We start from the raw sequence: 13,878 nt of genomic DNA, 5'->3' as shown, positions 1-13,878 counted from the left end.
AAAATAAGCCCAAAGATACAAAGATCACAAAAAAACATTAAAAAAATTCAAAAATGTATAAATTTAATTGAGCAATTTACCCATTGCAAAATTATCACCAGTTTCCACAAAATCCAGCTATCCAGCTTACAAAATCCGTAAACATAGGTTTAAAAATTTACATTTGGGAAAATGTGTACATTTATAAATACAAACAAAATAACCTATTAATAGAATAGGAAGAATAAAATTTTAATATAATAAAAAATCTAGAAACCAACGCTTTTCCTCCCCCTCACATCAGAAGAAAAAGGAGCCTTTCCTGGAGTTCAACCCGACAACAGCAAAAAATGCAATGCTCACGTCTCCAAGACCCAATGATGTACCACAAAAAATCAAAAACTCTTTTGTTGTAAATAAGTTAACGTTTATCCACTCATTACCATAGTGAAAATTATTTAACAAATGTACACATGTAATTCATGGATGGAGTTCATGAATGGACAGTGGACAATCTTAGACTTTTAAGATATAACTGTGAATTTAAGTTATGATAAAATTTGTGACTTGCCTATGTATTTTTGTATGAAATATTTATGTGGCCAATAAATGATTCTGATTCTAATACTAGCAATTGCCCATGGCAAGCAATTTCGTTGGCTTTGCACGTGTATGAGCACTTCTAGTTCGAGTAAATTATATTTCAGACGCCAATGTTGATTTTGCCTTGTTGCCACGATCAAGAAAGTGTTTTAAAAAGTGTGTATTTATGACTATTGTAATTTGTTCTGCTCTTAGTATTTTCTGTGCCTAAGTTGATTTTGCCTTGTCTTCTCAATCAAAAAAATACATATACATACACAGCTCTGAGAAGCTTATTTCTCCCACATTATATTCCACATGAAGATGGTTTTATAATAGTTTTTTAGGCTAGTAGTATAAAAGTAGGTAGTAATATTGTCTTTTATATCTGTATGACAGTAGTGACCAAGGACTGACTGCAAACTTAGTATTTGCTAAAATCTACAGTTAAAAGTATATTTGTATTAAAACTTTTAATTTTCTTATCTGGGTATTTCTTACTCTGTACTCAACAGCAGTTGCAGAAAAGGTTAAATAAGAATTTTTGTTACTATCAAACTTACTTTATGCTTTTAAAACTATAAATCTAAACAAATCGAAAAGTTAAACATATGGTTGTGCTGTCATAAAAAGATATTTACACAGAACCGTTGATTTTATTTAACAGGCTCTTCCAAATAATACTCGTTTGTTGTAATGCAACTTTAGAGACCAGTGGAATGTAGCTCGGAGGGATTTTAAAAATAAGAAAAGGCCTATATGATAACCTGGGACCCTAAGAACTTAAAATTCAAGTTAAAATTTCAGTACAATCAGTCCAGTAGTTTTTATGTGATTGAGTTGCACACAAACACTCAGACAGACCATTAAATCTATATATAATAGTATTGATATATTTATATATACAATTAAATATTGCTTTTGTTTAAAATCAATCAAAAATGTATATGACCACCTCAAACTATTCATTCTTTAAAAGTCCTATATATCAGATATATTACTTGGTTGATAGAAAAGAAATATTTTAGGGTTTACATCTAAGCACCAATGTTTAATTTTTGGAAACTGCAGATGTTTGTTGTACTTTCTAAAAATTTAAGATAAAATGGATTAACAGGTGGTGGAGGCCTTCAATAATCCAAATGGTGGGGACTTCATCTTCATGCTCAGCTCAAAGGCAGGCGGCTGCGGTCTCAATCTGATCGGGGCCAACCGACTAGTCATGTTCGACCCTGACTGGAACCCTGCTAACGACGACCAGGCCATGGCACGAGTCTGGAGAGACGGCCAGAAGAAACCCTGCTTTGTCTACAGGTTCCTCTGTGTAGGAATATTTTGTTTGGAAATTAGCAATTGTTCAAACTATATAGAATACTCTTTTTATTGCTATGGTCATATCTCAATATTTTGATGAATCAATAACACCAGTTGGAAGATGGTTTAAAGTAACGGAGAAAGTATGTTAAAAATCAAAATTTTAGTTAAATTGTTGGTATGTTGATTTTATTTTTTCTTAAGATAAACATTAAAATAATCCAAGTATTACAGGCCACTCTATAAAAATTATTTAATCTTGCAATGATAATATTAATAGTAGATTGCACAATAACAGTTTTGTTGTATAATACTGTCAAACATTCATCAAAACGCGAAAATTGTTGTTTTATGGGTAAATGGAAACTTTATATTATTGCATTTCCATTAAATTAAAGGTTTCATTATTACAAGGTAAGAGTACGCTACATTACATGTCACATATGAGCCTTTGCTAAAGTTGCATGCACCCAGGGATCTCCCTGTAAAACTGGGGAAATCTCAAAAACAATTTTCTCTCAAAAAACCTTATGAAATCAAGAAATAATATGACATCTCCTAGAATCAGGACTTGATTAACCTCCGTGAAACTGTGAATGAAGATCAACATATGTTCACGAGCCCCACCTTACACTGCAGGATAATCAAAGGTTGCCTTCACTTACGTAGTGGAGTTTGTCTTGGTTAGTTCTACCGCTGTGTCACATTAAGCCCTCTATACATGTAACGATTGTCTCAGTTTGGTCTATATGAATGATTGCTCATCATACATATTCCGATTGGTTATCAGATTACATAGGTTAAAACAATAACAATGATGTTATGTTTTGATCTAACGTTCACATCCAAATTTCGGCTGAACTAGTTGTATTTACACTGACTTAGGAGTTTCACAAGTTTTATGTCCAATAGTAAAAATTGCTAGTTTAAACGTGTACAAGAGCTCTCATGAGTGGTGCCCAGCCAGTGTCGGACAGTTGTTCATAGGAACTGTAGACCATTTTTGGACATTAAAATTTCAGTTATAAACATTGCTGAGACATCACTATCGTCTGTGTGAACTGATTTCGCATTGACTCTCACAACAACCAGTGATACAAGTAATTAACGCAAATTCCCTTGTAACTTTACTTGCCAGTGTACGCACAACTTATTATTCAGATTCAGAAATGATTTATTCACAAACAAATCCACAGAATGTACAATGAATAAAGTCACATAAAGAACATTATAGTTAATCCATAAATAAAAGATATTCTCATATTAACTTATAAAACATTCTATATTATGGTAATAAATAAGTTGTAGACTAGACCATTATTTCTTTTTTAAACACACACAGCTAAACCTAACCAATTAATTATCCCTTTCAAAATATTCTTGGAATGAATATAGAAATTTATTTAGTAGGTACACTTCAAGTTTAGTATTGAAATTATTAGTGTTGTAGTGAGTTTTCAATTAAATCGTTATTGTTGCTAGCTGCAGTCGACCGAATCCACCATACATGTCAGATTTTGTCGTCAGAGTGGCATTGGCTGGATAATGACTTGTGAAAATCTCAGCAGTTCTTCGACCAGCTATTCATTTGACAACTTCTATGCATACATGACGATTGGTCGGACAGTTCAAATTTTTTAACCGAATAGTCCAACTGATCACCACATAAGGAGCCTTATGTCGTGTTGTATATTAGTGCAGGGTGTCTAGCAATTGGAAAAACCGGGAAATTTAAAACACTAGTACCAAAGTTTGTTATTTTAAAAATATGGAGAAAGTCATGGAAGATTCAGGGAATTTCACGATAGACCGGGATATTATCCGGTTATTCTTGCAGTGATGAAATTTTGTAGGCCATCACAGTTACATGGAATTTCCTGCAAATACAGCTTGAGACAAAAAACAATCACTGCTACACTCATTATAAAGGTTAAATAAGCATTACTGTTGTTTATTTGGTTTGGAAATGGACTATAAATCAGTAATTTTCAACCAGGAAAACCGAGGAAAAGATGAGATATTTTTAAAGATTTTGAGTGCCCACCCAGTGCAAAATTTCAAGCTTGTAGTATCATTTAATTCTCAAGATGTCCTGTGGTTAGATAGACAGACAATCATCATACAAAAAAATTTTTGTCAGCCACTAAGTGCTTCAATGAAACTCAGCTAAATTTCATGATTAAACATGCATGATCATAGAACTCATTCTTGTATATATAGAACTGAAGTTTCATGGGAAATATAAAGCTTGTTGTTGATCTTTATCTAGATACCTTGTCACATAATACATTCACATTACTTTCATTGAGTTAAGTTTCATAACAGTGTTTAAATAATAAAAGTTCTGGTGAGGTAGGGAGAGTAGTTGAAGAAAGAGTGGTCTCATAAGTCGTCCTTCAGCCATGTTACTACTACATGCATAACCCTTACAAACCCACACTAGACAAAATACTTATAACTGTAGCTAATTTCAAGTAGAAGATATTCAGATCAGGAAAACTCTGCTATATCACTATCCTAAATCAGTGTATTAGTATTTGAAATTTGTTTAAAATGACTCCCTGTACTAGTTGCCATTGTATTACAATAAGTTATGTTAATAACATGGTGTTTTGTGGCACAGACTGGAAGCATAGAGGAAAAGATGATGCAGCGTCAAGCCCACAAGAAAGCTCTGAGCTCCTCTGTGGTGGATTGTGAGGAGGATGTGGCTCGGCATTTTTCTCTCTCAGAGCTGCGCAGTCTCTTCCAACTAGAGGAGAACACACCCAGCGACACTCATGACAAGTTAGTATTTCGTTGAAGAAACACAGTAGAAGCTTTTGTTCTGATCTGAGGAAGAGGTTAGCAACCTGTAACTATTGAGAGATAAGTGTAAATGTGATCATGTCTTAAAGAATTTCAGTCTCTCATGTAATTTTTAAATTTATCTACTTTATGTGAAGTCATACATATTATTTATTAATGGTTAGTCTATATATATAAAAATGAAACTGTTCGTGTGTAACAGCATCACTCACAAACGGCTGGACGGATTCGCCTAATTTTTTTTTTTTAATTTGTTCGTCTTGATCTGTAGAAGGTTATAGGATACTTTTTATCCCTTTCCCGATTCAGGATTCCGCCCCACTGGTTACAGAAATACCCGTAAGAAATGCATTGCAGCAAACATATGTTATTAAGTGAAAGAGTCTTTTCAAATTTTTAATCAGCTGTTCTTTGTAAACATATATAATGCGACAAAAAAATATATTTATATATAAATTTCTTTACACTTATAGTTTTAAAGCATAGAGTAAGCTTAAGAGAAACGACAAATTTTGTTTAAACTGTTTCTGCAATCATAATATATAAAAATGAATGTTTGTGTGTTTGTCCTTTATAGACTCAGAAACTATTGGACCGATCACTATGAAAATTTGTATTTTTCTATGTAGAAGGTTTATACGCAATGCCCATTGATGTAACTAACCACCAGGCTGTACTGCAAGATATAAAAGTTATCAAAGCGCCTGCACATTATAAACTGCAATTACAACACAGTAGTTACGTATATTAAAATATCCAAACACTATTTGAAGGCAAAGAAATATACGGGCAAAGCTTAAGAGACGCGTGCGAAGCCGCGGGAAACAGCTAGTTAATTAATAAAAATAACTCTTACCGACACCAGTTCGACCATATTCTGAATACATTAATTCTGTGACCGATAGTAAATTGTAGAAGCAGGGCTGGATTTAGAAAATACAGGCCCTTAGGCTCCACCAGTGGTGCGGGCCTTGGCCTCGTGGTTTGGAGGGTATCAAATATTAGAAAAATTATTTGTAAAATGGTGATTTTTAAGAGAATTTACACTAAATATTCTGTTTTGTCTGGCCTGAAAATATTAATGCTTAGTCAGTTATAACATAAATTCTGTACCCATATAGATGAGAAAATGACCCTACAATCTGCACTGCCACTTGACAGACACGTAATAACATTGTCTAAGCAAGCACCTAACCTTGTGGGTTCATTATTCAGGTTGGACAAATTATATGACCTTAATAGGTCTTAAAAGTTTTTTGTGTAATTGAAACCTTTCAATATGTTTACATTATTATCAAATTTTGTTCTGATAAATTTTTTTTAATAAAATTTTTGTGGAGGCCTCGGCATGCATTCCAATAATCTCAATGTAATCTGTAATTGCAGGATCAAGTGCAGCCGATGTGTTAATGGTATACAGGTTAAGCCACCACCTGCAGATGCTGACTGTACGAACGACCTGTCATGTTGGCACCACTGTCGAGAGAAGCGTTGGCTGGTTGACCCTGTACTTAGACAATGCTGGGATGCAGGGGTGTCCTTTGTCTTCTACCAACACTCGCACAGAGCTCCTGAAAGAGTTAGTAGCTCAATTAAAATGTCAATTATCAAATTATTTTTTTTTTTTTCAAAGTTTTGAAGTTGTATCACATATTATTTGCCCAACCCAATAAGTTTGTATTTGAAATACAATTGGCTTTGGAGTAAAACTTAATTATTCTGATTACCATTTTTGAAGTGAAATTAAAATTTTAAAAATAATAAAAATACTCTTTTTTCTTAAATGTATCTACAGCCCCTAGGTTTTAAGTAAAAATTGTTAAAGGAACTATAAGCACAACTCATAAAGATGAAAATTTTAGTTCAGTAACTGTTCAATGAGAATTTAACTGGTAATTATTATAATTTTGTTTCGTTCAGCTTATGCTGTATACCAGATAGTCATTAAATTAAATTAAAACCTTGGTGGGATTAACAAATTAAAATTGAAAACCGTTACATGAATAGACTTAGTAATAAGCAGGCTCATTTTGTTCTACTGAAATATCTACTTCTTAAGGCCCAAGCTTCAACAATGGTTTGGATGATCTGTAAAGGCCGTCTCTACATTAGATGATTAGCCGTTTGTTAAACTGGCCTCAAGTTTATTGTGGAATTCAAAACCCATGCACATGGAAGGATTGATATTTAATTGCCAGTAAATAAACAGAATACAGTAATCACTGCCTTCTTGTAGTCTAGATATTTTCAACATGTATGGAAGTGAGGATAACTGATTCCAAAATTGTTTACCCTGAAGGTTGTAATACTATGACTATAGGTATGCACAAGGTTCATAATTTGGAGGTGCCTGACATACTGGGGAGTTTGGGTGGTATAGAATACCTCACCAAAAGAGAGGTCCGGGTAGGTACAATTCTGAAAATTGTGCTCTAAATTATTAATTTTAAAGCTTTTTGACAATTGTTTTTAAACATAGAACTCTTACAAACCACAGCACTATTTTGCAGTGGGTTATAGGTAATTGCGTCATAACAAAATCAACAAATATCGATCTTTGATATAAGCATACATTTTCAATGGAGGAAAAATAAAATTAAGACAAGATATAATTAAATTAAATTAGAACAATTAAAATAACATTCGCCTTTTTCCAGGTATCGATACTTAAATTCCTCAATAATGTCTGAGTAAATAAAATTCACAGCAAGTTCTTGTTCAATAAATGGCAGCATAAAAAACTCTTAATATCTCTTGCGTCACTGTTGTTCTAAGCTTTGTTTTAATAACGCTTAGCTTAGAAAAGCTCTCTGATGAAGCATTTGTCACTGGTATTACCATAAACAGTTTCAATGCTATGTAAAGCTTGTAGAATATGTTAGCACGATTTTCAATACTAAGCCACTTAAACCATTTCCCCAAGGCTGTCCTTGTGATATCCATAAATTAAAATAAAAAAGTACATTACATATTGCTATGCTGTTAGAATTAGTAAGTGATAGAATCATCAAGTTATAATATACATTGAAAAGCCTAAACACGTAATTTTATTTAAGTTATTACAAAATAAAATGTCTTTATTTTTATTTATTCTTGATAACAAAATCATCTTATAATGAAGAATTACATATCACCTTCTTACCAAACTCTCTATCTGTTGAGAGTGCTTTGGTAAGATGCCGAAATATAATAATTTATAAAACAACTGTCCAGTTTTATATTTTAGAAGATGAGTATGCCATCTAGTATACATAATTATGAACCACATCTTTTAACATTTTGTTTTGATAAACTTAAGAATTTTAATTATTGTTAGCTCTGCAGTACTTTTTGTTCTGCTCGGATGCCATGCAGGTCAAAATGAAGTTATTTTGACACTGTTTTCAAATCATTGTCATCTGTTTCCAACTTGAGAAGTTTTCCTACTGCTACTATTAAGTCACATGTTTCTTGGTCAAATAGTTTTTTTATACCATTATTAGTAAGTCGATGAACGGGTAAAATACCAAACTTCTTTCCTAGCTTTCTTTAGTTTCAAAATAGTGAGAGTTTTGGACAGTTTCATCAATACGTGAAGACACTTTCTTTTTTACAAAGCAGGGACCACTACATCTATCTTTTAACAAACTTCTTTTGCAAAATTAGAGATTTTGTTAAAAGTTGTTTTATTTCTGTGAGATGAACGAGATTCCCGGAGCATTTGAACACCATGCATGGCTGTCAAAAGATCATTATCCTCACTCTGAAGTGTTTTGCTTACTTTTAAAATCAGGAAGAGCACTGGGTGAATGATTTCCAAAGCCAATACGAAATCGAATGTCTTCAGCCCATGCAATAGTCTACGACTTCTTATTTTCACTTCAGCATTATCTGTCATTGATATATTGTCTTGTAGGGTTTCAACAAGAAGAAAACAATATTTTCTTAACAGACACTGCCCTACAAGCCCACCTAGATGTAGATAAAGACGAGAGTTATTAACCTACAATTAAGAATAGATACAAGAGTACAAGACTAGATTCAAGCAATGGACATAGCAGTGTACAAGTATGATATCTTTACTCATCTTATTAAACTTAGATTGAACTCCATTATCACATCCAGACATTGTTGACGCACCGTCACAACTCGCAGAAATTACAGAAGACCAGTAAGTTTTTAGGCAATTTAAAAGGACCAAGCTTAATTTCTGAAAAATCAACTCAGAAATTTGTTTGGTTAATTTCTGCAAGTAGACAAACTTTTCAACAGAACAGTTATTGACTTCATTAAAATACCTTACAACTACCGACATTTGTTGATTCTGCCGCAAATCTAATATTTCATCAGCTATTAAAAATATTTGTTTCCCTTGTGTGCAGCCTTTACTATATTCTTCATATAATGTTGTGCAAGGCTTTTAGCAGGTCGTTTTGTATGTGGTTACTGGTATATAATGTGTTTTGAGGTAATCCCTCTAAATGCTGTCTCATTATAGGATCATACTTCTTCAGGATTTCGACTAAACTTAAAAAAAATCCTTTATTAATATTACCCTCAGTTTCTCTATACCCTCGAAAATGGTATCCAGATTTAGCTAAACTGACCACAATATCGATCAGTCTTTCCATTATACTGCGGATGTTATTTTTCAACACGCTTTTTGTATAAGACCTCTTCTTTTTGTTTATTGAGTATAACATCGATAGATGAGTAGTTTTCTTCATTAAGAGAAAAAATAGCTAACAATTTTGAGCTTTAAGTGTAGTATACAATATACACACACTCAATAGAACTGATGTCCTTTGAAACATTCATTAGCTTTGTTCTAACTTTTGAACCCCGTTGTAACTTGATCTATGTGAACCATTTTTTCTGAATCGTTGGTGGAAAAATACGGCAATGGAAACAAAAAATTTAATCTGCTGTGGGACTGCACTCAATCTAGTTGTAATTTACATATCAACTAATTAAACATTAGGTTGAAAACTAATTTTTTGTCTAATTTTACTAGAAGGGTTGACATTAAATTTAGGTTGATATGGGCCGTGAAATAACCTATCATACCTGTTGATTCTATTCGAAGGAATTTCTCAAATAGGTTCATCAGGGTGAGGAGATATTTTGGTACAGGACCTAAGTGATTGCGGGTCTGTTAGTGCTTGTTCTGCCTCTGTTAAAATGGACATAAACACGAAGCAACGAGTTTTTGTGAAATTTTGTTTTAAAACCAGGAAATCAGCTTCTGAAACTTATGAACTATTAAAAGCATCTTTTGGAGATAATTGTATGAGCCATTCAAGTGATTTTGTCTGGTTCATCAGATTTAAAAATGGCCACAAATCATTTGAAGATGAACCACAGTTCGGCCGTCCTTCCACCTCAAAAACGAATGAAAAATGTTTTGAAAGTTCACGACTTAGTGCTCTCTGATCGTAGACTTACAATTAGGAAGATGGCTGATGAACTTAATTTAAGTTTCTGTGCAGTTCAGTCAATTTTAACTGGAGATCTGAACATGCGTTGAGTGTCTGCAAAACAAAATTCATTCCAAAAGTGTTGTCAAGTGACCAGAGACAACACCAACTTGAAGTATGCCAAGTACTAATTAATCGGACTGCAAATGGCCCAGATTTTTTAATTAGGCTAATTAACATAACGTGGCTAGGTAACGAAACGTGGGTATATGGATATGATCCTGAAACCAAAGTGCAATCTTGGCAGTGAAAGACTAAATTCATCACAACCAAAAAAAGCACGGCAAAGTCGATTTAAGATCGAGACACCGCTAGTGATTTTTTTTTTATTCTACCGGTATTGTATAACATGAATTTACACCTGAAAGGGTAGCGATTTGACTCAATTGAAGACATCCAGGCAAAAGTGTGAACACTTCAGGAAAAAATTTCCAGGAATGTTTCCAAAGGAGGAAACACCATTGGAGTCAGTGTGTACAGTCAGAAGGAGACTACTTTAAAGGAGATGCATCACAGTAGCATATAAGTACCACCACTGTACCATTATAAGCCCATTCTTAAAAACTTTTCAATCAGACATCGTAGTTCATGTGGTTTTCATGACGTAAACCATTCAAGTGGTGGCGAAGGAGAGGCAGTAGAAATTATGACAAAGAGGAAAATTTATTTCAAACATTACAATATAAATAATATGTAAATCCAGCACCGGCAAGCCGAATGACACGACTCTTGTATTTCAGTAGTAGTATCATTTTTGCACCAAAGTTATATATAATAAAAATCAACTTATTAGCAGGTGCCTGTGGCACCCCCCACTCTCGTCTGCCTATCTACATGTCTGTTTTCCACTGATTACCTCAAGAACGAACTAAGCTATGAACTTAAAATTTTGCTTGCAACTTATTTTATACATGTAGGTAACATTGTTTTTGATACAGAGCATGTCTCCCTCTGGTGTTTGGCTGAGCATCACTGAAACCTATCACTCAGTAGACTAGCCGAATTTATCTTTTGTTTGTATGGGGACTGTAAATGTTTCTTTTCTGTCTGATTGTCTGTCTACCTGCAAGGTATCTCGAGAATGAAATGAAGTATAGACTTTTAATTTTACATACAACTTCAGTGAAGTCATGTGACACGTGGTGTGGCTACTCCTCACCTTGTAAATAGCAAAAAAACAACTGTTTCCTGAATCTATCCCCTCAATATGTTTGTTGCACTTTTTCTGAAATTTAACCCCAACGTATGAACAACAGATTGGACCTCTATCTCACATTATCAAATCAAATCCCTTGTGGTTGTTAAATTGTTATAACTTTTGCTACATTATATAAACTGTAGTACTTTATTTTGATTCCTGTTATCAAATGGAATTATTTTTGACATTCCTTGTCCCGAGTGTTGTCAAATAGGTTTCAGAGATGCATTTAGTGAGTGGTACAACATTTGTATTTAAAAGTGTGTTTTCCAAGATATGCCAAGTGAATCCTTGTTGTTTTTGGTTGACGTCAATCACCAAAGCTTTTTTTATGTATGGTATTTAGAAGATATATGTGATTTATGACATGTTGATTTTGGTTTGTTCACAGAAGACAGTTTCTGAAGAAGATGATGAAGAAAACAATGGAGATAATGGAAAAGAAGAATCTGAGAGTGAGGAAAAAGAAAATGACACTGACAGTGATAGATAATTTTGTATATGTAAATTACTATATAAAAGTATTACTGTGATTTATATTGTAACCATTTTAGTTATAAAAATGACTTTGTAAATATATATTCTGTACCAATTACTTTGTGTTTTAATTTCTAAAACATATTTTGAGATGTTTCTAAAAACATCTTGTCAACCCTTCAGTTTTTTTGTCAAATCCTCCTGGATATAATTAAGAAAAACCAGTTGTTAAAGTGTCTTGTTAAACTGTTATATATATATAACTATATATATATTATATAAGGGGATGGATGAAGGAGAAAGTTTACGAGGTCAAAGTTAATTCCCCATTGCCCATTAATCTACCTTACCAGAATTTCAGGAAGACCTCGTTTTACATGGTAAACTGATATCCGGGTGAAATTTTTTGCTAGCTGTAACTCCCTTACAAAGCATTTCCAGACCCATATTTATATAAACTATTTTCATTATTTTTACATATAGAATGAGCTCTTACAGTTTCTACATATCTTCTTGAATGACCCTGTATGTTGTGGTATTAAAACAACAGGATTTGAGAACTGGGTCTGTCCTTTTCTGCATATGTCAAAACCTATAAAATAAAAAACGCCAACTAAATATAGCAAATGAGATGCCAAAGTCACATCTGATAACAGAAGGGTTGATCTTTAAAAAAGAATAAGAAATTAAAAATATTTACTAGAAACCAATCACCCTTGGTCCTAGTATTTAGTGTAAAATGTATTTACACAATTACAGTATATGATACAAACACTTGACACTTTGAAATATACTGACCAAAATCAAGTAGCTGGCCAGTGTAATAAAAAAATGAATTACTGTATTAATTAACAAAAATAGAATAGTCTTTTCAGTCAACACTCTACTTTTCATGACACCTGCATTTTTATGTTTAGCACTTAATAAAGTTCTATTATTACAATTTCAAAATAAAATTGTAGTAGTTTCAGGACAAAATATTCGTTTTTTATCTACAGCTTTCTGTCATTCTCTATTTGCCTTTCATGTATGCAGAACTAAATAGAGTGTATTATACATACACCAGACAATATATTTACACAGTTACTATTTAATCTTGTACACCTGAACCAGAATATTTCCTTACATTTATCCACTGATAATAATTCGTAAGACATTCTAACAGTAAATGGCATCTCAGGAAAACAGAAATGCCATTATCTCAGTACAACTTCGGTGCATGAGACTCAAGTTTCTAAATGCCCTAAATCATGTACATGGGACTGGGAGTAACATATTCAGTAGTCTAGTTCAGTGCTGCTCCGGTGATTCATCTATTTTCTTTACTACAAGATTCTCATGAGTAATATTTGCCATGTCAAAGTTGGTAAAATATCAGCTCAGTATCAATGGACTGGCTACCTTAGTAATGTCAACGTATATGGGCATCACTGACACTGAACAGAAAACAGTAATACCCTAAATGTAATGGACCTAACAATAACACATCTCAATCTAAATTTTGACTTATTAAATATTTGAAAACCAACTCAAACAAGCAGCACAATTCCAGAGAAATATTTTAATCTCATAAAAACAATGTTAAACTTCAAATCTTGAAGACTTTATTTTTAGTTGCATAACTATGGGATATTTCTTCTTTTAAGGGTATAATTAATACACACCCAAACTCTTTTTAGTTTTTCTATATTTATATTTAGAAAAAATTCTCAAACTTTGTTGTACTTCATACTTTAAATATTTTAAAAGTGCATACTTTACAAGAAAGACTAGAAAGTGTCTGGATGTTAATTAAGTATTTATTTTTAATGAGTTATCCCCCATAATTATGTGAGAATAATAAGAGTGTAAAAGCGTTTGAAGTTTGACATTGTTATTTTGGGGTAAAACTCAAGGTTGTTTTACTATACCCAACTTTAAATACGAATGCATTGCTGATACACACTATGGAAGGTAAATTTTTCCCACCAGTACAGCCCAGCTGACCGCACAAGCCACATAGATAAACATAAGACAAGATGGTGAGAGGAAAGAATAGGAAAATTCCTCCAGCAATTCTTTTCC

The 13,878-nt window shown here is 33.0% G+C and overlaps 1 protein-coding gene across 1 annotated transcript in view; it reads left to right on the top strand.

Moving 5' to 3' along the window:
* LOC124363706 (DNA repair and recombination protein RAD54-like) overlaps positions 1-11,932 on the top strand; it is a 38,890-nt gene extending 26,958 nt beyond the window's left edge. The window contains exons 11-14 of the mRNA XM_046818972.1: positions 1,679-1,885; positions 4,499-4,662; positions 6,070-6,262; positions 11,729-11,932. Coding sequence (XP_046674928.1) covers positions 1,679-1,885; positions 4,499-4,662; positions 6,070-6,262; positions 11,729-11,830 — 666 coding nt within the window. The 3' untranslated portion in view covers positions 11,831-11,932. The remainder of the gene's footprint in view (positions 1-1,678; positions 1,886-4,498; positions 4,663-6,069; positions 6,263-11,728) is intronic.
* Positions 11,933-13,878: the final 1,946 nt, after the last annotated feature.

This window comes from Homalodisca vitripennis, chromosome 1, assembly GCF_021130785.1.
Source record: "Homalodisca vitripennis isolate AUS2020 chromosome 1, UT_GWSS_2.1, whole genome shotgun sequence".
NCBI lineage: Eukaryota > Metazoa > Arthropoda > Insecta > Hemiptera > Cicadellidae > Homalodisca > Homalodisca vitripennis.
This window is presented reverse-complemented; position numbering and strand designations above follow the sequence as displayed.